This window comes from Hakea prostrata, chromosome 1, assembly GCF_041222555.1.
Source record: "Hakea prostrata isolate BN-2017 chromosome 1, UWA_Hpros_2, whole genome shotgun sequence".
In the NCBI taxonomy this organism is placed as follows: Eukaryota; Viridiplantae; Streptophyta; class Magnoliopsida; order Proteales; family Proteaceae; genus Hakea; species Hakea prostrata.
This window is the reverse complement of record NC_142600.1, coordinates 4,828,762-4,853,957: the sequence shown is the minus strand read 5'-3', so window position 1 is coordinate 4,853,957 and position 25,196 is coordinate 4,828,762. Positions and strand designations below refer to the sequence as shown.

Below are 25,196 nucleotides of genomic sequence, written 5' to 3'. Positions count from 1 at the left end.
AAAAATACTCAAATAATGTAAAAATATCTATTATATGGGAACTCCTTTGCCCACTCCTTAGCTATAAGGGTTTGTCTATCACTAGTAGGACATGTTGGCCTTTTTCCACTCCTTGATCTTGGAGTTAATAGCTAAAGATTCCTTATATTTCGACCAGTATTTTGGTTCGTTTTCATCATTTTGTATATGATAATGAACAAATTTGAACCAAACCAACAAAAAAATGTTAGATCAACCTTCCACGTTGGGGTCCAAGAATATGCTCAGTCTCACATTACAATAATGCCCCTCACATTTTAACAATAGTGAAAATTCTTTGGTCATTTTACACCGTGATGCAACTGGCGTCCACATGGCAGTCTCTGATTCGATATAGATAAGAGGCTAACAATCTCTGTAATCCTCATACAAGATAATCCACCAGTCAATCATCGCCGTTGATCACTCGATCGTGAAATTCCGGCATCGCAACAAAAACGCTTGCCTCGCTTCCACTACCGGCGAAAGATAATAACACAACACCAGAATCACCAGGATCAGAACCTCTGTTCAATATTCTCGCCGGAAACCATGGCGGCTCTGCAACAATCTGCAATTGCATTTCAATCCAAATCACCACCTGCAACGCGGGTCTCCGGTAAGGTTCTAGCCCCCAAGACTGTCCGATTATCATTTGCAGGCAGTATCTCATCCTTTAGGGTTCCAAAACTCGCTACCAAAACACGCGGCAGACGTGGCAGCGCTGCCGGCGCAAAGATGGCAGACTCCGCGGCTGCAAGCTACGCCACCGCCCTTGCAGATGTTGCGAAATCAAATGGAACCTTGGAGGCAACAACCGCAGATCTTGAAAAGATCGAGAAGATATTCAGCGACGTTCTAGTTTACAACTACTTCGTTAACCCTACGATCGGCATCGAAAAGAAAGCGGAAGTGGTCGACGATATTGTGAAGACGTCAAGTCTGCAACCACATGTGGCGAATTTCTTGAATATTCTGGTGGATATGAAGCGGATCGAGCTGATTAAGGACATAGTGAAGGAATTTGAGATAGTGTACAACAAGCTCACGGATACGGAGCTGGCGGTGGTGACTTCGGTGGTGCCATTGGAATCGCAGCACTTGGCGCAAATTGCGAAAGGAGTGCAGAGGCTGACGGGAGCGAAGAACGTGAGGATCAAAACCGCAATCGATCCTTCTCTCATTGCAGGATTCACAATCAGGTATGGAAGCTCAGGTTCTAAACTCATTGACATGAGTGTGAAGAAACAGCTCGCAGAAATTACTGCTCAGCTCGATTTCAGCGATATCAGTCTTCCGGCTTAGAAATCTTTGTAGATAACGTTTAGGGTTTGGAATTTGGACTAAGAAAATGCCCAAATTAGTACCTTTTCTCGGTTTTCCCTTTCTTTCTCCCTCTGTGAATTCCTTCGAGACATTATTGTGTACTGTGTAATGTAATTTGTACTCTGATTGATTGTTTTCGAACGGAACTGCCCCTGCGAAATTGCAATTTTAACGGTGGTAACCGGCAATTTTGCCGTCGGCGTTTAGCTCGCGTCGTCCAGTGAATTTTTAAAACTCGAAATTTCATTTCAAGTGCCCGCATTCACTGCCCAGGAAACCAAGGGGATTGAAGCGTTGGAAGCAAGGTTTAGTGTAATTCAATGGAAAGACGCATGGAGATGCATCGTATCGGTTAGGTCAAATATGAATACGTATCGGCTAGTATCCTATGGTATCGTGGGATATTTTAAACCTTGGTTGGAAGAACTTAGCTTGTGGTAGTATTATTATTATTAGCCAATGCAGGTTGGTTCAATACTTCTTAGTGTAGAGGTTGTGGGTTCAACTTTTACGGACACATTAAATTTTCAGTATTAAAAAAGTATCAGTACCAAAACAAAAAAAAAAAAAATTATTATTATTAATTTTTTTATGCAAATGGGATTTACTAAACCGTGGGGATGGGATATTGGCGTGGTATTATTATTATTATTTTTTTAATTAATAATTTTTTATTGGGACAACGGATTGTTATATATAGGTATCCCACATCTGATGGTTAGGAATCTGCTTCTCAGTGGAGAGGTCATGGGTTCAACTCCTACTGGCGGCATATGTAATATCTCTATCCCTATATATAATAAACGCATTTGTACAAAAAAAAAAAAAACATTTTTATTTTTACATTTTAAAAATTTACTAATTTACAACTCATACCCTTCGTTCACCAATCCTCAAATCCCCATTTCGATCCGATGGTTTAGGGTGTCTGGACAGTCTTGTGCAAGCAAGGTCCCTTGTTTTACTGATCTCTTCATGTGAAATCAAACAATGATGACCCATTTTGTTTCTTTCTGCTTCTCAATCCCACTCCCTTGTTAACCCATTATTAATTCCAACCCATCTCCTCTTTCTGTAACGCCCCTTCTCCTTCTATCTTCTATTCTAATCTTTTTCAGCTCCTGGATGTAGATATTGGTGCATTTAAAATCCTACCTTTTCACCATATCTCTGTACCTCATTCTAACTTAGGGTTTGCAGAAGCTTTTGGATTGGTTGCTGTTTTCTCAAAAAAGATAGTTATCTGAAATTTGAATACGATCTCTGATTACTAGAACTGTTGAATCTTGGATTTGTGAAGTCATTGATTCGTAAGGTGTTGGATTTTCTTCAAGGGTTGGGGTTTAATTAATTATACAACAAAAGATTGGCACCAATATCCTATTTGGCAAAATTAGGGTTTTTGCTCGCGAAGCAAAAGAGGAACAATTCGATGGAGAAGAAGAAGAGAGGCTCTAGATTCGATTTTGTTTTTGCGCCGAATCTGAACCGACCTACAGGAGCGGCTTTAAATTTATGAAATGTGAAACCCTTCAAATACAAAAGGAAGTATTTTTTTTTTTTTTTTTAACAAATACGCTTTTTCTATAAAAATCCGGAGAAGGCATTTGTCATTTGTTATTTGGAGAGCATCGAGGTGTAGACTCAGCAGCCACATTTCCTTTTCTTAACCCGAAAACGAAACCAAACAACTAGTAAGAATAGTTTCACATGCGGTCCAACTAATGATAATTGGATTGGAATATCTTGTGATTTAAATGTGTATCTTTAATCTAACGTTCGAAAATTGGGAACTAGGTTATATGAACCAGCCCCATGGAAACAAATGAGAGATGAAAGTCGGTAACTAGACAGTGGAGAAGAAGGCGAATACTGCACACACACGAGCGTTACAACCAAAAGCGTAAGACTTTTAGTTTGTGCGTACGTATAACATTCAAAAGCACAAACCCTGTAACGATAGACGCAAAACCCTGTAGCGAGGCGAACGAACGATGAACGACGTAAACAAGGTGAGAACGAACGGCGACGCCGACGATCAAGACGAGGAAGGGGAGGTCTTCCTTGACGACGAAGACATCATTCAGGAAATCCCAATTGATGATGAAGGTAAAGTGAACTTGCCTCTTACCGTTCCCCTTCCCTATACCTCTCCATGTTAGCTGTTTACAGATTTTCTCTACCCGTCAATACAGATCTTCCCGATGCCGAAGATGAAGCTGGGTCCGATGCCGATGGCTTTGGTGTGTTCATCTGATACTATATTTTCAGTTTTCGTTACATATGCAAAACTTCGATATTCTGTAGTGAATTCACTTGGAAGTGAGTGAGCCTGGGAAAATAAGTTTATTGGAAACTTTAGCAGTCTCTGAACAGTATTTTAGGTTGCATTCAATTCCTGTTTTTCAAGCTGGGATTTGTTTAACTCTTTTCTGTTTGGTTTTGATGTTTGTAGAGGAGTCTGATGATTCCATGCACTTGTTCACTGGCCATACTGGTAAGTTAAAATTTATTTGATTTCCGTGATTTTTTCTAACACAACTGTAAATTTGTTACCATCGTCAAATGATACGATGTGTCTATATGTCTTTGTTCAAGCATTGTAATACTTTGCAGACATCGCTATCAAATATAAACGGAAAGGAATAGTAACTGCATGAGTTGGTTAGTTAGTTCTACCCAAAAAAACAGAATTGGTTAGTTAGTACTTCGGGATTTCATACCATAGGCAACTCCATGATTTATTAGGGAACTAAAGAAATTGCGCCCCAATTAATTAGGAAGCATTGAGGTTAGTACAAAAAACAAAAAGAAATCGAGGAGGAGGTCTCGTCTGCTGGAAGACAATTTTGATGTTTTAATTTATTTGGTAACGCTTAGATTGGAAGCAGAAGAATAATGAAATTCTCAGGGCCTGCTGGCTCATGGTTACCTCCTGTGCTGAGAATATTACAACACTGGTTGCTCTGGACAGAACAGAACTTAGGACTGAATAATCTAAATATAAGATTTGACTAGCAGACTAAGCATGTTGATACAAAGCTGCAGTTGATGTAACTGTTTTTCTTCTTCTTCTTGTTTGTGGTGATGGCTAAGGTGGTAGTCCCCTTTGTATATGCTTTGTTGCCTGTTATGCAAGTGTTTAGATGCCTTGGTGCAATCTTGGATTCTTTCCCTTGCTGGTGTTACAATCTTTGAGCACGTGCAAAATTTCTTTTGTTACGTGTTCTCCTTGAAAGGTTACAAGTGGATTTTAATGGCCATCTTGTTTTCCCTAAATGAGATTTAGGTAATATCTGATGCATTGTGCTGACTGACCATCGGTATTATGCTAATCAGCTGCCTGTCACCAGAATCCACTTTATATTTAATCTATCTAGAAGTGGGGTAACGTTTACTTCTGACTTGTGACAGGAAACTCTCATAATTGTTCTTACACCTCACATCATATTTGCCAGGTGAACTATACACGGTTGCATGCAGTCCAACAGATGCAAAGCTTGTGGTAACAGGAGGCGGAGATGACAAGGGTTTCATGTGGAAGATTGGAGAAGGAGATATGGCCTTAGAACTGTTGGGTATGAAATTTTAAACGTTTGGTTTCCACCCTTTTTAGCATTAACTTTCTATGTGTTGCAATTTCCTATTAGATAGGCTATTGTTTTTGCATGTAGGGTAGAACATGGACAAGAATGCATATAGAAAATGAAAAAAAGGAGTTGTGGGAGGACAAGGAGGGAGTGTGGGAGTTCTAATGAGGAGTCATGGTAGATGACAAGTGACATTAAGTTAAGCTTCCCATTGGGGTGGTTTATTCCTGCTTCCTAGTAAGGAGTGATGTGAGTGTGTTTAATAGCATTAGGCTTGATAAGGTGGGAGGTAAATTGATGTTGGAAAGCCTTACGGATTAAGATATCCTATAAGGGGAAAGGATTGCTAACTGGCAAAGACACAAGGAAGGGTATGGGGATGGAAAATTGCGTAGCAGTGTAGTACTAACTTACAAACTGCTATAGATAATTTTAACAGAATCTGAATTCAGTATTGAGTAATATAAGCAACACGCAAAAATTGACATCAATACCTCAAGAGGGCAAATTAGATTTAAGAATAAGATTACATAAGAATTTTATGAATCCCATCCCAATCCTAAACTAACACCCAAATAGAGCACCCCAAAGACTTTATAATGTTGAAATAGTGAACAACAGTCCCATAAATGAAAATAGCAACCACATAGTAAGAGACAATTATTGAAAAAGGGAAAATAAGAAAAGAAGTATAAAGGGGGCAGAAGAAAAATAAATGGCATACAAGAGGGTTAGCAGAATATGGAAGAGAAAGCAAGAAAAAGGCTAAAAAGAAATTGCAGAAAAATTCTGCCTTAAGGTAGGAGGACAAAAAATAGAAAAGGGGAAAGAAGAAGGGAAAAGGAGATACAGATAGGAAACTCTTGAAAAAAGGTGGTATAAGACAGAAATAAAGAGGAGAAGAAAAGAGGGATTGGTAGAAAGAGGTGTTGTTGTAGGGATCTGGGAGGTAAGGGAAAAAAATTCTAAAAGAAAGAAAAGTAGGAATCTCGCAAAAAGTTGTAGGAATAGAAGAGGAAGGGAAGATAGAATTTTTTGGTACAAAAGGAGGTGGAAGGAGAGGAGAAGAAGCTTACCAAAGCAGAGAGGAGGAAGAATTACAGCCAAGGAGAGGAGAACTTGTGCTGCTTCTTTATCCCACATGAAGCTTGTGCAATTCTTCCTCTATCTTTTGCAACTTTGAATTTGAAATAGGATGCATCAACTAATCGATAACAAGATCATCAAAACTATGCAAATTTTTTTCCGGATATTCAGCTACTATCTCCAAGGACTTCTTTAGTTGAGGATATGGAGACCAATCAAAAGGATCAATTTTTGAATTTTTAGTTCCTCATTGTTACTTGAAATTTTGTCTTAGGAATGTCATCACTTTGAGGATTTTCAGCTCCTCATATTTTCTTTGACATCATGAGGCTTTGTGAAACTTTTGCTAAGATTGTTACTATATTTCTTTATCAACCGATGGGGCTTTGTCACTTATTTGAGTTCTAGATACATCAAACTGAATTGAATCCTTTATATACTGATGAAACTCACCCATGTCGATGGAAATCCTATTTTTAGAAGAGAGACAAACCATACTTTTTAAAAGATAAATTTCATCTTTATCATCCAAAACCTTTTGAAATGGTTGTTGTTGATGTGGTGTTATCTTCAACTTACTTATCCTTTACTTTTATTTTATTTTCTTGTTTCTGTAATGCAAGTTCTGATGCCTTCAATGTCTTATTCTTTTTCTTCTTACAACCTTTTCAAGACCATCAACCTTGACAACTCACTGTATTAGAACTAGATTTCTCAGGCTTTTCATGTTTAGGGGTATCATCTTTGTAGGCTTGCTTTGATATTCTTGGTGAAGCAACATGGTCTTCATCTTTTTAGACCTGCTTTCGTGTTTTTCTTATTGTTCCTCATCATCTCGATCCTTTGGATCTTCACTTTCTTTATTTTCTTTTGATTGCATTTTCTCTTCCTTTTCAGAGGCCTTCTCGTCCTCATTTTCCTTGGGTTCTTCTTGCTTTGAAGGATGCTCTTCATTTTTCTTTCCCATTCATAACTTTCTCTTGTTGAAGAGAAAGTTATGGAAGGGGAATAAAAATGAAGAATATCCTTTTTGAGTAAAAGAAGAATCTGAGGAAAATGTGGATGAGGAAGGTTCTTCTGGGAGGAGGAAGAGAGAAATGCAATCAAAAGAAAAGAAAGAAAATGAAGAGGTAGAGCATGAGACAAGGAGGACCAACAAGAGGACAAAGAAGAAGAGCATGAAAGTAGGTCTAAAAAGATGGAAAGCGATATTGTTTTACCAAGAATATCAAAACAATCCTACACAAATGATACCCCTAAACATGGGAAGTCGGAGAAAGTTAGTTCTAGTACGGCGAGCTGCTAAGGTTGATGGTCTTGAAAAGGTTATAAGAAGAAAAAGATTAAGACATTGAAGGCATCAGACCTTGCATTACCGGAAACAAGAAATTATAAATAAAAGTAAATGATAAGTAAGTTGAAGACATCAACAACAACCATTTTAAAAGGTTTGGGATGATAAAGATGAAATTTGCCTTTTGAAAAGTATGGCATGTTTTTCTTCTGAAAATGGTATTTCAATTAATAATTTTAACATGGGTAAGTTTCATGACTGTGTAAAGGACTTGATTTAGTTTGATGTTAGCTAGAAGTCAAATGATTGATAGAATCCTTTAGTTGAAAAAGAAATACAATAATCATCTTTTAGCAAATGTTTCACAAAGAGGGAGCTGAAAATCCTCAAAATGGTGATACTCATACGATGAAATTTTCATGTAACAATGGGGAATTGAAAATCTAATAAACTGATGCTTTTGATTGGTCTCCATATCCTCGGTTGAAGAAGTCCTTGGAGTTAGGAGCTGAATATCCAATTGGATAGTTTTTGCATAGTTTGGATGATCTTGTTATTAACCAGTTGAAGCATTCTATTCCAAATTTAAAGTTGCAAGGGATGGATAGAATTGAACAAGCTTAGCGATAAAAGGGGGGGGGGATAGAGCAATGGTGCAAGTTCTCCTCTCCTTGATGGTTATTCTTTCTCCTCTCCTTTCCGCCTCCTTCTATACCAAAAACTTCAGTCTTCCCTTCCACTTCCTAGTCCTATATTTTTTTTGGTTGATAGATTCCTTCTTTCCCATCTTATAGAATTTTTTTCTCTTACCTCCTAGATACCTGCAACAACACCTCTTTTTGCCAATCCATCCTTTCTTCTCCTCTTTATTTTTGTCCAAGGCCACCTTTACGGCAGGACTTTCCTGCCTGTATCTCCTTTCTATTTTTTGTCCTACTTTGTGGTAGAATTTTTCTGCACTTTCTTTTCAGTGTTTGTCTTGCTTTCTCTTTCACTTTGCAGCAGCCCTCTTGTTTGCCATATATATTTTTTTGGTGACCCCTTTTTCATTAATTGTCTTTCGCAGCTTGGTTGCTTTATTCATTTTTGGGGCTGCTTGTTTGCTATTTCAGCATTGTTAATTCTTCTTGCTGTTCTGTATGGGTGTTGGTATTTGATTGGGTAGGGTTTCTTAGCTTTTGTTACGTATTTCGTGCTGAATGGAATATTGATTACTATGAACGGTTGCTGCAACTTTCTAATTATTTTGGATCAATACCCTGAATCTCCATTACTTAGTTGTGTTTTTTCACTGTTCTTAAATCTAATTTCATTCATGAGCCATTTATGTCAATTTTTGCGTGTTACTTATATTACTCAATGCTGAAATCAGATTCTGTTATGACTATTTATTGCTATTTGTAAGTTAGTTCTGTGCAATTTGCCATCCCCATACCTTTTTAGTGTCTTAACTAGTTAGCGATCTTTACCCCCCCCCCCCCCCCCAAAAAAAAAAAAAAAAAAAAAAAAAAAGAAAAAAAAAGAAGGGGAAAACTAGTTACCGATCCTTTGCCTTGTAGGATACTTTAGTTCCTGGGGCTGTCCCACTTCATAAAATTCAGTAGTTAATGTCATTCATTTATTTTGTGGGTTAATATTTGTACACATTTCCGTGATGCTTTTCATGCATATCTGATGTAACATTCGGTTACAGGCCAGTCTACTGGATCTTAGATCAGGGTTCAGTAGCTGTCTAGGGCTTCTCTGGATTGAGGGTTTTTGCCGGAATTTGAATTGGACAGCAATTAATTTAGGGTTTCTATAGTCTGCGGCCATGGGGAATGGCCTTAAAACTATATGGTTGGGTACTCTAGGCTTGGGGGATGACTTTGTGTTGCTATATGGTCCTAATAGGTTCTGCTAATGCTGTTTTTGTTCAATTTTTATTGCTGTTTTACTGATTCCCTAATGGTAGATTGAATTTAGGGTTTAGGGTCTGATTTTGAAATGGAAAGCTGAAACTAGGGTTAGGGTTCTACTTGAGGTCGAAGGTAGAGGTGAAGGGTGCAATGGAGCTCCTTGGGGGAATCGGTTTTTGAATGAGGGTTTAGAGAGTTTGCGTAATTTTAGGGTTTTATGGAAATTTCCAGGTGCTGCAGGGTTTAAGGAAGAAGATGGAAGTTAGGAGAGGGGTGGTAGAGGTGGGGTGGGGCTGGGGATGCACTTACTGGAGGGAGGACTGCTGTAGAATGAAGATTGAAGAAGAAAACAGACTTGAACTAGGTGCCACCGGACTTCAAAGCCCTGAAATATTCGTGCACATTTCTTTGCTGCAACTCCCTCAATAATTTTATTCATTAATTAACTGGTTTGAGTTACAAGCCTGGATCTGAATTTATAACCTACTACAAGTGAATGCTACTTGGACTCAACGATTAGAAATCCTAAACAGACTACTAACGCAGACTTCTAATTAGATTAGACAACTTAGGCGTCCCCAACTAAGTAACAAAAGAACTGCTTCTTGGATTTGGACTCTAATAACTTAACCAACAAGACTTCAACAGGACTTCAAATGACAAAACAAAAGTAGTTAAGGACTCCAAAATATCTGAAACTAACCAAAAACCATAGTTGTCACGGTGACGAGGCGATGCGAGGCGGTTTTATCTAGTTGGGGCGATGAGTCGACGAGGCGCTTTTGAGGCGGTCAAGGTGTTTTAAGTGAAATTTTTACTTTTTAGTGTATATCTCATACACTAATTCATTATAAACATATCTTATGTATAATAAAAAAACTAATATTAGCCATTTAGCCTACCTCAAGTCATCCAACATACTACAAACCACACATAGTAGGTCCTAAATAAATTTCAAGTATCTAACTATCATTACAAGAATCAAGATACGATAAAATGTAACTAAATAGTAAACACATAGATACATGAGCAAAACAAATAAACATTAGACAACATACCTTCATTAAATGTCACCAACACTAGCACCACCTACAACTCCACTGCTCCACCTCCACCAGCACCTACAACTCCACCTCTTCTACATTGTTGAGCTGTAGCCCAATATCCTCACAAGTAAAAGAAGAAAATGAAACAAAGCATATTATATCTAAATAGAAAGTTCTAAATATTTAAGTAAACAGTCCCACTTATATCTAAAATCTAAAGTCCAAATCCCAAATATACCAACACACCCATGTCCAAAATTCCCAATAAAAATCCACAATCCTTATCCAAAATTCCCAATAGAAAAGTATTAAGTCAACTAGTCATAATCATAATCAAGCAAATTGGTAGCAAGTGGGAGATCTTCTCGAACTTCTTGTTGCTCCAAAGAGGTAGACGTCAAACCAAAATCATTTGCAATGTTTTCATCATCATGCAAATCTTCCTCTTCTTCCATGTCTCCATCAGATTCAGATTCATGTTCCTCAACCACCCTCTCCAAAGACTTGCGACGTGAGTAACATATATTAACTCCACCAGATGTTGATCCACTTGGTTGACATCTCCTCGGTCTATTCTGGCCCTCAAGTGATGAAGATGCCCCTATAGCTCTATCAACAATGCTCCAAGTAAGATCACCCTTAGGATGGACTAAATCATCGGACTGATTAACCATCCACTCACTGCTCCAGTCAAGCTCATCAAGGAGTAGTGGATCATAATTTCTACCCTTTAATCACCTTTCATCGAACCTTTCTTGAAGACGGTGATTGTACTGAACAAAAGCTAGATCATTCAACCTTTAATGTTCCAGCCTATTCCTCTTCTTGGTGTGAATCTGAATTCATAAGCAATTGAAAAGAATCCCAAGTCATTCTTCTAAATTTAAATTTAAAAGTGTTTTAAATACTTGAATCACTTTATACTTACAAACTCAAATGTGCTCCAATCCCGTTCACAACCAGAGGAAGAACAACAAAGGCCTAGTATCCTCCGTGCAATCTTTGTAAGCTCAAAAGCAATTCCTCCATGTGTATCCCACCATGTAATTATAGTATTAAAAAAAAAAAAAAATTAACATAATAGGTAGAGTTACAAACCAAATAAGTATAACTAAAAATAAAATAATACAAGTAAAAACTTACGAGGATTCATAGTTGTACGCTGTCTGATAGCCATAGCTGTGGATAAAGGACCTCTAGCTTCCTTGTAATTACTTACCCAAGACAATATCTTATCTTGTTGATGTATATCAGGCACTAGTCTTCCAACAACTTCATTGAAAGAAGTTTGGAGAGAAGTGATCAACTCATAATCATCTACATCATCTAAGTTTTAGGACTTCCCAGGATTCAAAAAATAGGCTGCACCATATAGAGGTCTCTCCATCTGATACTCCCATCGCCTATCAATGATTTGTATGACTTTCTTCCAAAGTCGTTCTTTGCCTCCAAAATTGTCCTTTATTCTTCTCTTAGCCTCTTGCATGGCTACAAACACTTTAGGCAATGTGGGTCTTTCATTAGCATCCACAATCCTTAATACAATCATAAGAGGTTGTGATGCTCTAATACAATCCTCCACACCATGCCAAAATGCTGTAGAAAAAGTTGTTTCAGCTACTTTCTTCCCTGCTTTGTCTTGGACAAATTGGAATTTGTCCACTCCTTAGAATTGAATAAGTGCCTTAAATCATCCTTGTGTTTCAATAAGCTTTGCAATGTCAAGAATGAAGTGGCAAACCTAGTCACTGCATCCCTCACAAGATCCCTGCCATTTGTCTTCTGTCTCAAGGCCTCTAGCAATCTTGTGTGCCTATAAATGAAAGTGGTAATTCTCTTCCCTTGAATTATCACTTTCTTATATTGTTTCAAATTTCCAATGTCCTCTAGCATCAAATTAAGACAATGGGCTGCACAAGGAGTCCAATATAATCTAGTCCTTTTATCCATTAACAATGCCCCTGCTGCTTTGTAATTTGAGGCATTATCAGTCACCACTTGAAGTACATGCTCTTCCCCAATTTCTTCAACTTAGCTATCAAATAACTAAAAGAGCATGTTTGCATCTTGCACCTGGCTAGATGCATCCACAGAACCAAGGAAGAATGTTCCCTCTGGACAATTGACAAGAAAATTGATGAGATGCCTACCCTTTTTGTCAGTCCACCCATCAAACATGAGTGTGCATCCATGTTTCCTCCAATACTTTTCATAATTTTTCCTCATCTCCATTGTTCTTTCTTTTGCACTCTTCAACAAAGGCACCCTGACTTCATGGTAATTTGGGGGCTTATACCTAGAACCATATTGTGCAATAGACTCGACCATCACCTCAAAGCTTTTACCTTTAACTGCATTGAATGGAACGCCACACTGATGCATCCAATCAGCAATGTGGTTATCCACTCGCTTCTTTTCTTTAGGAGATCTCATTCTATTCAAGATGGTTGTTTGAGTAGCACCCTTAGCCCTCCTTTCTTCAACAAGTTCTTCAAGAGTGAGTCTAACATGCATATCCATGGGACCCCTTACTGGTGCCTTATTAAGGGCACTTTTCAGTCTCTTTGATGCAGTCCCAGAGCTAGGTATCTTGGAGCACACCTCAACCTCAGACCCTACACTAGGTAATGTACCTCCTCCAGTAGAGGGCCTAGAGGCAGGATTAGGATGTTCTTCTCCAATTTGAATGTCATCATACTCCTCATTATCCAAATCAGTAACAACAGCCCTCTTTTTATTTTTCACCAACACTGCATTCATCTCTTGGGCAATTGCTGCAGTGGTCTTGGTGCACTTCACAACATCCCCATATCCACCCACTAGATGTTGCTTCAATCTTTTAATTCCTCCTTTAAAGTTTTTGTTGCACAAACTGCATCTGACTGTATTCCTATCAGCAACATCTGGCCAATACCCATGTTTCCACCTTGGGTCATTTGACTTGGTCTTTCTCTTTGGGTCTTTTGAGGGATCATAGGCTTCTCCCCCACTAGGAATAGGCTGACTAGAAGCAGCCGCCTGATTATCACTTGAGGGCCTTGTGGTCATTTTAAATAACTAGTAAATATCTACAATAAAAGCATGAAACATAGTTACATACACATATAATCAACCAAAATTAAAAACAATAATAAAGTTGATAATGATACCGTATAATTTGAATTTTGCACCATGCCACACGGCCCACACCACAATAAAATTAAAAATCCTATGCATTCATCTAATCATCTCACTTCATGATAAATTGGTAATCAAGCTTCTATTCTGAAAAATCAGAAAATATAAGATGAAGATGATGACCAAAAAACGAAAAGAAAAGAAAAGAAAAGAAAAACTAAAAAAGAGAAATGAGGAAACCCAAAAATACCCCTCCTGATATTCACTAGCTATAGTTATAATATCCAGAACAGTGCCTGATGTATATACACTTAAGCCCCATCTATTCACTTAAGTTCCCTTGAATTTTAAACTCTATAGTACCTTAATCAGCATTATATTAGTTTAAGGAGACTTTGGACATTTCCTTGTTGCATCTAGCATAACATCCATCCAGTTAAATACCTTCTTCTAATCAATTGATCAATCCTAGGTATCTTATTGTCAATGTTACAGTGTAAGAAAGCCTCCACTTACAGCAACAACAACTGAAGTTACCAAAGAAAAGAATAATCTCAACCCAGTTAAGTTAGCAGCAGAAGATTAATTTGCATCACACCATAGTCCCTTAATAAACAAAATTTGACACCATGAGACCATAGATTGGGCTCAGTGTCTGGCATATAAAATTTTATCAGACTCCCCCACCCCCAGAAATTTTTTTTGCTTGTGAAAAATTCATGCTTGGGAACAAATCGCAAGAAAGAAAAAAAAAAGCAACACACACATTGATAATATAGTCATACACCAAGCAGTATATCAAGAATGCAACAACTAAACCAGAAAAGAAAAAAAGAAAAAAAGCAAGTTGTAACAATCGCAAGAAGAAAAAAAATCCGGCGATATATCGTCGCTTGAGATGGTGACCGACGCCGCTGCAACTTGGTTGCTACAACTACGGTGGCTTTCGTATGAGCCTATGAGGGGGGGGGGGAAGAAGCAGAAGTAAGAGAGTAGCATGAAAATTGCAGAAGTCGATCAATTAATTAAAATTTGGACTGAAAAAGAGAGTACAATACACTATTGGTGTCGCTTGAGATGTTTCCGGCTGTCGCCGACGTCGTTGGCTGTCACTGGTGGCATTGTTGATGCTTAGAGTAGCAGAGAGGAAGAAGACTACACAGAGTCCGTCGACGATGTCACAAAGGGCGTTGTCGATGTCACTGGTGGCGTCGTCGCCAACGCTAAGGGAGAGGAGTAGCAGAGGGCGACAATAGTAGAGAGGAAGAATCGAGAGACAAATATATTTCGTTGCCGGTGTCACAAAGGGCGTCGCCGATGTCGCCGGTGGTGTTGCAGACGCTCAAGGAGAGGAGTAGCAGAGGACAAGACCGCGAGAGCAGCAGAGACGAAGAATCGAGAGGGAATGAGAGTTAGGGATTTGGGTTGGGTTTCGTTCGATTTTCCCTTTTGTGTTTTTTATTTTATTTTATTGAATTAATGTTACAAAATGATCCCATGTTTCTCAAGTATCATTTATGTAACCATTCAGCCATTAGATGATTTCCAATTGGAATCTAGTTTCCAATTCAGTTTTGGCCTTTGATTTGGAATAAAAAAATTGTGAATTTTTTAAAAGCCATAAGGCGGTCGCCTAGTAGTGAAATGCGTCCCAGGTGTCGCCTCGGATGCTCAAGAGACGCCTCATACACTAAGGCGGCCGCCTTATGTGTTTTCTCTGAGGCGCCTCTCGCCACACACTCCCTCATACCACCAGGACGCCAAGGCGACGCCTTGATAACTATTCCAGAAACTATTAGGTATTCGAGCTAGGTTGGATAATGACCAAAATGCCCCTACTATAGTTCGGCCCCTTCTGGAAGTGCCACTAGCTGGCTGCTCAGTTTGGCTTTCCTTTCGAGCTTTCTTGGAATGGCTGGTTACATCATTATCTTTTGTTCCTATGCACCCAAGCATATTTACATGTGTGCTTGGATCTCAGTGATACTACTTGTTTCTTTATAAAGGGCATGGGGAGTCTGTTTCAAGTTTAGCATTTAGTGCTGATGGGCAGTTGCTGGGCTCGGGAAGCTTTGATGGACTTGTTAAAATCTGGGACGCATCCTCGGGTGACCTTAAGTGCACACTTGAAGGTCCCGGTGGAGGAGTAGAGGTAAACTCTTTGAAGTTCCTCATGGTCATTTTGTTGTTGGTTTTTCTTGTTTCTGAGATAAGGTTGGATCTTGACTATTTAACTGCTCAGTGGGTCAGGTGGCATCCTAGAGGACACTTGATATTGGCTGGTTCAGAGGATTCTACTGTTTGGATGTGGAATGCTGATAGAAGTGCTTGCCTTAATATATTTTCCGGTCATGGAAGCAGTGTGACTTGTGGTGATTTTACTCCTGATGGTACTATCTCACTCTTTATCACATAGAGTTAGGTTGGTTTTGCTTTTCTCAGTTCTTTATGGTGTCAGAAGTATATATGAATCTGATTCCTGCTCTCTGCATTTTGGAAGGTAAGACCATCTGTACTGGTTCTGATGATGCATCACTGAGGATATGGAACCCTAGAAGTGGCGAAAATATCCACGTTGTCAGAGGTATTTATTTAGCCGGAACTTCAGCTTTTCGAGTTTTCTGTGAGAACAATCATGTTATTAGAGTTACACTGCTCATATTTTCTCTGGTCCTCCCACATCATGTTGTATGTAAGTATTTTCTTGTTTTTTATGGTGATCTGTGTATATATTGTTTGGTCCAAGTATTAAATTTCTTTAAAGGTTCAACGCAATATCTTGTTCTAGTATGGCTTAACTTCCACAAGAACTTGACATTATATGCTCACTTGGCTTTGTTTGAGCCTCCGTATATCCTGCTAAATGCGGGTGCCTTGTGCAATATGTATGGCCTTGTTTTTTTGGGTTGTGTGTGTAATGTTGTTAATCTTTGCATGTAATAAATAAAAATAGACATTCTTTTATGCTTTACGCAATAGCCTTTTTGGCTAGCTAACCCATTTTTAACAATTTTGAGTGATCATTTGGTCATTCTAACAGTATATATTGGAAACCCCTAGATAAGACAGTTGTAGAAACCAATTTATTTTCTTGGTACTTTTTTTTAGTAGTAAGGATTCCATGCTAAGATGGAAGTAAACGTATAATGATATGGCTAGTTACGATTTCAACTCGATAGTGCAAGGCACATCTGATTTGGAGTAGATAGCTTGCTGAATTCATCTTACTATTCTGAAAGGATAACCTGGGCGTCAGTTTTTGTTATTGGGGGAGAGAATTCAGAGAATATCGAGTGCTGCTACTTGGGCCATTCAGAGATACTTCCATTCTCTGTTTCATTCTGCTGTTGGCATTCCTGTGTAAGATATGGCGCTTATGTAGCTGTAAACCTCTATGCATTGTTTTGTGTGCAAATCTGCAAATGGTGATCAAATCACCCAAAATATATATCAGCAACTGCTGATATGCAAGTATAGATTCCCCTAGCTTCTTCAGTCTTCATATAGTTTGATGATTCTGTGAGGAGCTCCTACTTGATGGCCAGATTTCGGATGGTCAAGTTTGATCTAATCAAGAAACCATTATCTGGCTATGTTAAAATGCAAAGTTATTCTTACATTTGAAGAAAATTTATAGACATTTAATTGTTATTATATTTTCAAAAATTTTATCTATTGTATGCTCGTGGTTACCCTCATCTAGGTCACCCGTATCACACTGATGGATTGACGTGCTTGACAATAACCTCTGATTCAACTCTTGCAATCACTGGATCAAAGGATGGCTCTGTACACATAGTGAATATAGCAACTGGGAAGGTTTGGACTCTACTGTTTAAACCCTTTGGGGTCTTGTGTGTTTCTATGAGAAGATTTTTCTGTTATCGTTATTCATATCTGGCTGCAACCCATTTTCAGTTATGAACCATTCCTCTTGGTTTCTTTTTGCATTACTGCTGCTGAATGGCTCAGTGTAAAACTAACAATTTGGATTACGAAATCATATGGATCATTTTATATATTTAGTTATTTTAACCATTGTTGTAATAATGTGATTTTATCTTTGTATTTGGCTTTTGGAGGTGGAATAGTGAATCAATTGATTTTGTCACTATATCTATAGCATATCTTGGTTTCTGACTATATATGTAACTTGCTGCATTTTGATCAACAATGCAGATGGCCACGATTCAGAGAGTGTCAGTTGGTCATATAAGACTAGAGATATTGTGGATAAATGGATTGGAAATGTAGTAATTAGAAAAACGATAAATAGGTTGAAATGCGTACTGTGTAACAACCTTGACAAAAATTCTACTTTTGCATAACCTGCACTTAAGACATCCATTGATAGAAGTAAAATATGACTCTTGTTGGAAAGAAGTATTGGTCCTTTCACTTGAAGACCCATTAACCATGTAGCAGGTTGGCAGGCTTGTTCTTTTAACTCAGCCATCACCTAGTTTCAATTTCTGAGTTCCATTTCCATTGACACAATATCATTCTCCGTGATTAGAAGGGTTTTCATATCAAGAGAAGTGGTAAATTCAGTATAACATGTGAATGTAATAGGGGCCACTGCAATCTGGGATTGCCCTAATTGAGTAAAGAATCTTTGAATATGCTAGTTTGTCTTTTCAGGAGTCTCAGGGCTGAATTTTAGATCCTTTTAAGGTTCTGAATCTGGATTTTTCAACTCTTTCTAGAGACCAGAACGACTTCAATAATTAACAGACATGCCCTGCTTGGTCTATGCCACTGTCAAAGTGGACTAGTGTAAGTCTTTGAATAGGATAATTGACCAGATTGTTCATGTCTGCCAGCCAATTCTGATGAATTGTTTCCTGTGTTCTATGCTGCCTGGCTGGAACTGAAATGAACTTATGCCTAGTGATGTAAATCGTTTCCAGGGGCAGCACAGGGCCTAGGGTTACTCTCTTAAACCCTGCGTTCCTAATTCCACCAAGGTTAGGGTGTTGTTGGGTCCGGCATGTTATAAATCTATGTTTATTTGTGATTTTGAATCATTATTTTGTAAGTTATTGAAGAGTGCTTGTCATGTTGGATTCTTAAGTTGTTAAGGAGTCCCATAGTTTCAGTGTGTTTCTTGTAGGGATTCCATATCTACTCTTAGATTCCAAATTAGATCCTTCTAAAGTGAGATATGATAGAATCTTTATTAGAATTAGAAGTATTAGTTATGATAGAATCCTTATAGAATTAGAGTCATTAGTCAATTAAGAGTCTTAATTAGAATTGGACTGTTAAATTGAAATCAAGTTGGTTTCCTAAGTTGAGTCTTAAGTTTGTTTCCTTTCTAGAGGCTATAAGTAAAGCCTCCATTCTCTGTAATTAACAAGTTGAGTTGATTATTATTGACCGAGTGTTTGGAGGCAAGAGAGCCGTGGGTTTCCTTGGGAAGCCTGCGGCAGCTTTGAAAGTCTGAATTTCTGCAATTTTGTCAATTTCCAGCAGGGTGTTTTCAACTCCAGCAGCTCCCTTTAAGTACAACCTACCCCAGCCCTTTTCCCAAACCTCTCCTCCCTTCTTTTCTACCACCCACAAACTCCCCCATCCCCTTTTCTGTCCCACGGCAGCAGCTTACCCCATCCCTTCTAAACTCCTAGATTCCCATCCCCAATCCATCCTTCCCACTACCAAAAGGATTGCACCTATCCCTGCTCACCAGTCCTTTTAGTTTCATCAGAAAGGCCTTCATCTGTTAGGTATTAAAATTCTGCACTTCATCTTCTTCCTTGAATTTTCTGCAATTCATCATCTTCATCAAAATCCTGAAAACTAGATTCATCTAACTATCAACCAGTCCCTAAATCTCCTCCCAACACCAACCCTATCTTCTACTTTAGCCTTAACTGTAACTCTAACCCTAGAAACCCTAGAACTTCTAAAACCCCAGTTTTCAAACCCTAACTTAAAACTCAATTCTGAAAAAATAAAACAGCAACAGCAGACCTAGTATCTTTCATTCAGCCCTAGAATCCCTTAAATCTTAGCCCTAATCATAAGTTCCAGCTCTGAAATCATAAAGTCCCGTTGCCTGGCCAATATATTTACCAACCCTATTCCAACCCTCATTACTAGCTATTGCTGCAAACCCTACATTTACAGCCCTAGAAGAGTGCTGGTTCACAAGAGAGAGGATCCTGGAGTGAGCTTAATTCTAGGGCAATAATTAAACAACCAAACCCTAGAATTTGGTTTAGATTGGTGGAATACATACGTTGATGTTGGAGTAATCAGATACATGTGCACATGTCTAGCAATACTACTGATACATGGGCATTTGCCAAAATTGGTGTGGTGGGGACTTTTTTTTTTTTGATCGAAAAGAAAACTTAGTATTAAATAAGAGAACAAGTACACAGACTAGTAGCATCTATGACTTCTATTTTTCCTTGATGTTCTATGGAGGATATATATGCTATATAAATAAGCCATTCTTGGAGTGTGGTTTGGGTGAATTGTTTCAGACTAGTTAATATTACAAAATATATTTATCAAAATTGGGACATAATCTATTGGCCATTTCGTGGGGTTTTGTGATGAGAGTAGATCAAGCACTTCCTTTTCATTGCTCCATATTTCTTCTCCTTGTTTGTTGTAACCTATTGCCTTTTCTATTCCATCCATCATTCCACTTAGAAGAGCCTCCACGATCTTTCCCTTCTTCAGTCCTCCTGCACTAAGATACCTTAGGTGTCCTTCCCAGAATAGTCCCACATTCCATCCAGTACTATCTAATGCTGCATTATGTACCCCTGCACACATCAACATTGGTAAATAGCTTAAGTTAGTCATAGTTTTGCATAAACATGTTTGTGGTTTAGAAACCATCGTCTCTCTAGGTGTGGACCCTACAGGATTCTTTGTGTTGGATTCTAGAAATTGGATCCAATTGTGAGTGTTGAACAACACTTTTTCTGGGTTGGGATTGAGCTTCTGAAAGATTTTATTGTTTCTTTCTTTCCAGATGAAATAGCAAGTGATAATAAAGACCGATACTAGCCATTTCTTATTAGCTTTATCTTGCCTAGGGTCATAAATAAAAGAGTTGCACAGATTAGTGATTGATGCATGTGTCAATCTCTCTGTTCTGAGACCTAAGGGTCTTGCTGCCCAAATTCTTTTTGTCCATTCACAAGATAAAAAAATATGCCAAAGGGTTTCAACATAGTTACCACACAGCTCACATATTGGAGACATTAAGGTCCATTGGGCAAGTGTCTCCTTTATGGGAAGTCTTGTGTTTATCAGATGCCAAAAGAACGTCTTGAATTTCGGGTGTAAGGGTAGTTTCCAAAAGAACTCCCACCAATTGGTGAGTGGATTAGTTTGAGATAATGTTCTCAAACGAGATAGAGATTTCCTTGCCAATTTGACAGTAAAATCTCCATTGCTTGAAAGAAGGGATATCCAAGCATCATTATCAGCATTGAGATTAATATTTGAAAGATAAAAAGATAGAGAAGTTTGAGGAAGAGATGACTCCCTGTTGTCAATATTGACTGAATTTCTCACTTCCGCTATTGTTGAATTTCTTGCCCACCTATCAGTTTCCGGAACTTGATGGAGCCTGTGATCTAGATTTCCAATCCATGGATCAAACCAGAAAGATGTGTTCCTCCCATTTCCTACTTTTTTTCCACACCATTTTTTGAAGATCTGGTAATACTCCGCATATGCCATTCCATGTCCATGACCCCTTTGTTTTCATCCCTTTCGGATCGAAAACATAACTATTTGGAAAGTATCTTGCCTTCAGAGTTTGTACCCACACGGTTTTTGGATTCTTGAGCATTCTCCAACCTTTCTTTAGTAGCATTGCTTTATTTATGTCCTCCATTTTGTTGAACCCCAGTCCTCCATTTTCTTTAGGTTGGCAGCATCGGTCCCATGAGATGAGTGTAAGTTGTTTTTCCTTGGTCGGATTTCCTAGCCAAAACCTTTGGCATAGAGAATCGATTTTTCTACACACCGTCCTTGGGAATTTGAAGCACTGCATGTGGTAGAGGGATTGAGCTTGACAAACAGATTGTAACAACACACTTCTTCCTGCAAAAGAAAGACTTGTTGCTTTCCAGTTCGCCATTTTCTGCTTCATCTTGTTGATGATGAAGTGGAGATTCTTCACTTTAGATTGGCCATGAATCAATTTGGTACCTAAGTAAAGTGAGTCTTTCCTCATTTCATTGATCCCTAGAGTGGATAAAATTAAGTTTTTCTCTTGATTGGGTACATTTCTACTAAAATAAGCCCCACTTTTTTCCCAATTTATTTATTGTCCTGTGATGTCAGAGAATAGTTCTAAGACTACCTTCATGGCCAACACATCTTCTCTCTCTGCTCGACAAAACAAGAAAGTGTCGTCAGCAAAGAAAAGATGGGAGATCTCATGAGCTCTTCTGGCAACCTTTATCCCTTTAAAAAGATTGAGAGATCTGTACTCAAAAAGTAGTCTTGACAAGATCTCCATAATGAAAAGGAAAAGATATGGGCTGAGGGGGCAACCTTGTCTCAGCCCTTTGGTTCCAGAGAACCAGAAATACGGGTTGCCATTATGTTTGATCGAAAAAGATGCACTAGATATTAGAGAATTGATGAGTGTGCACCATTTCTGATCAAAACCCAGGAAATCAAAATTTTTAATTAACACATTCCATTCCACCCTATCATAGGCTTTTGACATGTCAAGCTTGAGAGCCACATATCTGGTCCTGCCCTTCGTTTTTCTCATGAAATGGAAAATTTCTTGGGCCAACAAAATGTTACCCGTAATCTGTCTATTTTCCACAAAAGCCCCTTGAAACGGGGAGATGAAGTTACTCAGTAAGGGTTTGAGTCTTTGAGCAAGCACTTTTGCTACAATTTTTAGCACACATTGCAAAAACTAATTGGTCTAAATTTACCCACTGATCTTGCGTGCTCCTTTTTTGGGATGAAACACAAGATTGTGTGATTTGCACCAAAGGGGAAAGAGGTTTTATTGAAATTTTTTTGAACAAATTGGAAAAGATCACTCAGAAATTGTGTGATTTGCACCAAAGGTGTGGTGGGGACTTGTATATCAATCAGTCAGAAAACAGGAAGGTTGATGTGGCAAGAATAGTTTATCTTCTGATTCTTCTCTTTTCACTTGCATTTACAAGCGTGACTTTTAGGCTGTGTTAGACGCTAAATGATAGGGATCCTCCTCATGTCTAAACACTGGTACTGACAGGAATTACTTGGTATCCTGGGATTAACATTGTCTCTTGGGCTTCGCTTGTTTCAGCAGAACTTTTCCAGTGACTGAATGTTCTCTGTGTAATGTGTTTTGCATTTTCATCCATTAGTTTCTTTTCTTGGTTGTACATGACAAAAGCAGATTTAGGCATGTATGAATGACAATCAGAAATAAATGGCTTCAGTGGACGCTCACTGAGAAAGTATCTCCTTGAATACCTGGGTCTTTCTTGTCTGTAGCATGAAGAATAGAAAAATGAGAAAACAAAAAGATCATCTTTTGGGTTGGGGTTTCATGTAGTACAATACTTAATGATCATGTCATATTTATGCCTTGTATTAGTGTTGAACTCTTTATGTTTATGGATTATCTTGGTACCTTGCATGGAATATTCTTTCCTGCTCTGGTACATGGGGAAAAAATACAGCTCTTTTTTTTTTTTCATCTATTTTCCTGATGGCTAATGAGTACTACTGTTCCCCACAGGTGATTAGTTCTCTGCTTACTCACACAGATTCCATTGAGTGTATTGGCCTAGCAAAAAGGTAGTATCAATTATATAACCTTAAAATTTTCTCCCCAACTGTGGACTGTTGAGTCTGTTAGCCCACAGTACCTACCCAGTTCTCATTTATCAATTTGGCTTCCAGCTTCCCTTGGGCTGCAACCGGAGGCATGGATCAGAAGCTCATCGTCTGGGACCTACAGCACTCATCTCCACGCTGCACATGCGACCACGAGGTTTGTTGCCTGCTGGCTTCTGTCAAATTTTAACTGCCATTCTTCCAATTCTTTACATGCTAGAAAATTAGGTGATTCCTATGTGACCTGAGTGAGATTTTCCATTTTTGGCTTATGGAACCATATATGAGCGGCTGTTTTTGGCCTGTTGAGCTAAATTGACCCAGCTGAAGCTCTTCTAAGCTTTTCAAGAATCTGATATATCCCATCAGTACTTCTTGTATTCTTGTGTTCTTCTACAGATACTAATTCTGCAACTGTGGCAAATCTTTGTTGTTTAGGTTATACCTTTGTAACCTGTGCATATATATTTGACATCAAGGCAGTTACTAGTTTGCCAGCTGATTTGCCTCAGTTTAGTTTTATCTCTGGGCAAAGCCTATCAGTGGAAGAATGACATGATTTTCCAGTTTTGGTTTACCAAAAATTCTTGTTGTGTGCAGGAAGGTGTGTCATGTTTATTATGGCTTGGCACATCGCGATACATCGCTTCTGGTTGCGTTGATGGTAAAGTACGAGTGTGGGACAGTCTCTCTGGTGACTGTATAAAAACATTCACCGGACATTCTGATGCCATTCAATCCTTGGCTATCTCTGCTAATGGGGAGTTCCTTGTTTCTGTATCAATAGACAATACCGCTCGAGTGTTCGAAATTGCTGAATTTCAATAAATAGTCTTGTGTTATCAGAAAAGTTATTCCAATGTTACATTGCTTTTGTATGATATCTTTGATTCAACTCTTTTTATTTGGAGAGGAGTGTTGGGTTGCTAGTGAGTTTGGTTTTTACTTATTGGAGGAAGTGTAGTTTTTGCTGTACTGAAAAATAGGGAAAAGGAAGTATATGCTTTGAATATGTATTCCCTTGTGAGTATTTCTCAGTTGTGAATGGGGTTTGTTAAGCCGCGGGCTTTTAATTCTTCTCTATTCTCCACCTCTACTGTGCTCTTCCCTAGTCCCTACTGCCAAGAATATTTAAGTCCTACACTCCATTTCTTCCCCAATTTTTCCAACACAAAAGAGCTAAAAGAGAGGAGTGCAGAACTTCAATTACAGATTTTATCTTCTACATGGACGAGCGAATCAACAGCCTGTAAATCCAGTTCAATTACAGATTTTTTCTGCAACATGGACGAGTGAATTGTTTTGTTTTTCGATCTTCTGTTTAGGGTTTTTGATATTCTTGATCGAAATTTGGATTAAAACTTCAATATTTACATCCATGAAACTAAATCCAGTTCAATCTGTAACCTCAATTAGTCGCTTTTTCATCTTGCTTATCCTGCTCCGATTTTTACAAAATATGCCAACCGTTGAGTGACAGAGCCCAGAAGACTGGAGAGGTTAGAGAATGAAGCTTTACATGATTGGGATAGAAGGGGCTGATTTTCTAAGTTCTTTAACCAATTCAATAAGAGCAAGTTATCGAATCCTTGGCCTTTAGCCTTCTCCACAATTTTCAAAATGTCCAAAAACACAGGATAAAATTGAGATCACTGAGATTTCATGGTTGTTTGGAGAAGATCATGAACGGCTTACCTGCTACACTTGATGAACATTGCAAGAGAGAATTTGTGCTTGATCTAGTTCATTTCGGAGAAGTAGGTACAGGATAAAATTGCGATCACTGAGATTTCATGGTTGTGTAGAGAAGATCATGAACGCCTTACTCGCTACATTTGATGAACATTGCAAGAGAGAATTTGTGCATGATCTAGTTCATTTCGGAGATGTAGGTACTCGTGGCCTTAAAAATTTGTCAAACCTATGCCAAGATTAGTGATGGGAAAAATTTTGTCAAAAAATTCACCACATATCCATTTAGAATTTTTCAATC

The 25,196-nt window shown here is 38.4% G+C and overlaps 3 protein-coding genes across 3 annotated transcripts; 2 read left to right on the top strand and 1 right to left on the bottom strand.

The window, feature by feature from the left end:
• The first annotated feature begins 424 nt into the window (after positions 1 to 424).
• ATPD (F-type H+-transporting ATPase subunit delta) lies at positions 425 to 1,516 on the top strand. The gene has a single exon (XM_089156797.1). It carries the CDS (start codon positions 571 to 573, stop codon positions 1,321 to 1,323), a length of 753 nt encoding a protein of 250 aa, XP_089012923.1. The 5' UTR covers positions 425 to 570; the 3' UTR covers positions 1,324 to 1,516.
• A 1,570-nt stretch (positions 1,517 to 3,086) lies between these two features.
• On the top strand, positions 3,087 to 24,809 carry LOC149026860 (transducin family protein / WD-40 repeat family protein). Its single transcript, XM_089156788.1, has 11 exons — positions 3,087 to 3,453; positions 3,540 to 3,587; positions 3,800 to 3,841; positions 4,803 to 4,922; positions 15,382 to 15,527; positions 15,618 to 15,765; positions 15,876 to 15,959; positions 17,079 to 17,194; positions 23,106 to 23,164; positions 23,270 to 23,360; positions 23,804 to 24,809. Exons 1-11 carry the CDS (start codon positions 3,339 to 3,341, stop codon positions 24,029 to 24,031), a joined length of 1,197 nt encoding a protein of 398 aa, XP_089012914.1. The 5' UTR covers positions 3,087 to 3,338; the 3' UTR covers positions 24,032 to 24,809.
• LOC149026861 (uncharacterized) lies at positions 10,576 to 13,306 on the bottom strand. The gene is made up of 6 exons (XM_089152871.1): positions 12,332 to 13,306; positions 12,008 to 12,071; positions 11,627 to 11,923; positions 11,402 to 11,530; positions 11,187 to 11,281; positions 10,576 to 10,920 (listed from the first exon to the last, which is right to left on the bottom strand). Exons 1-6 carry the CDS (start codon positions 13,304 to 13,306, stop codon positions 10,576 to 10,578), a joined length of 1,905 nt encoding a protein of 634 aa, XP_089008997.1.
• Positions 24,810 to 25,196: the final 387 nt, after the last annotated feature.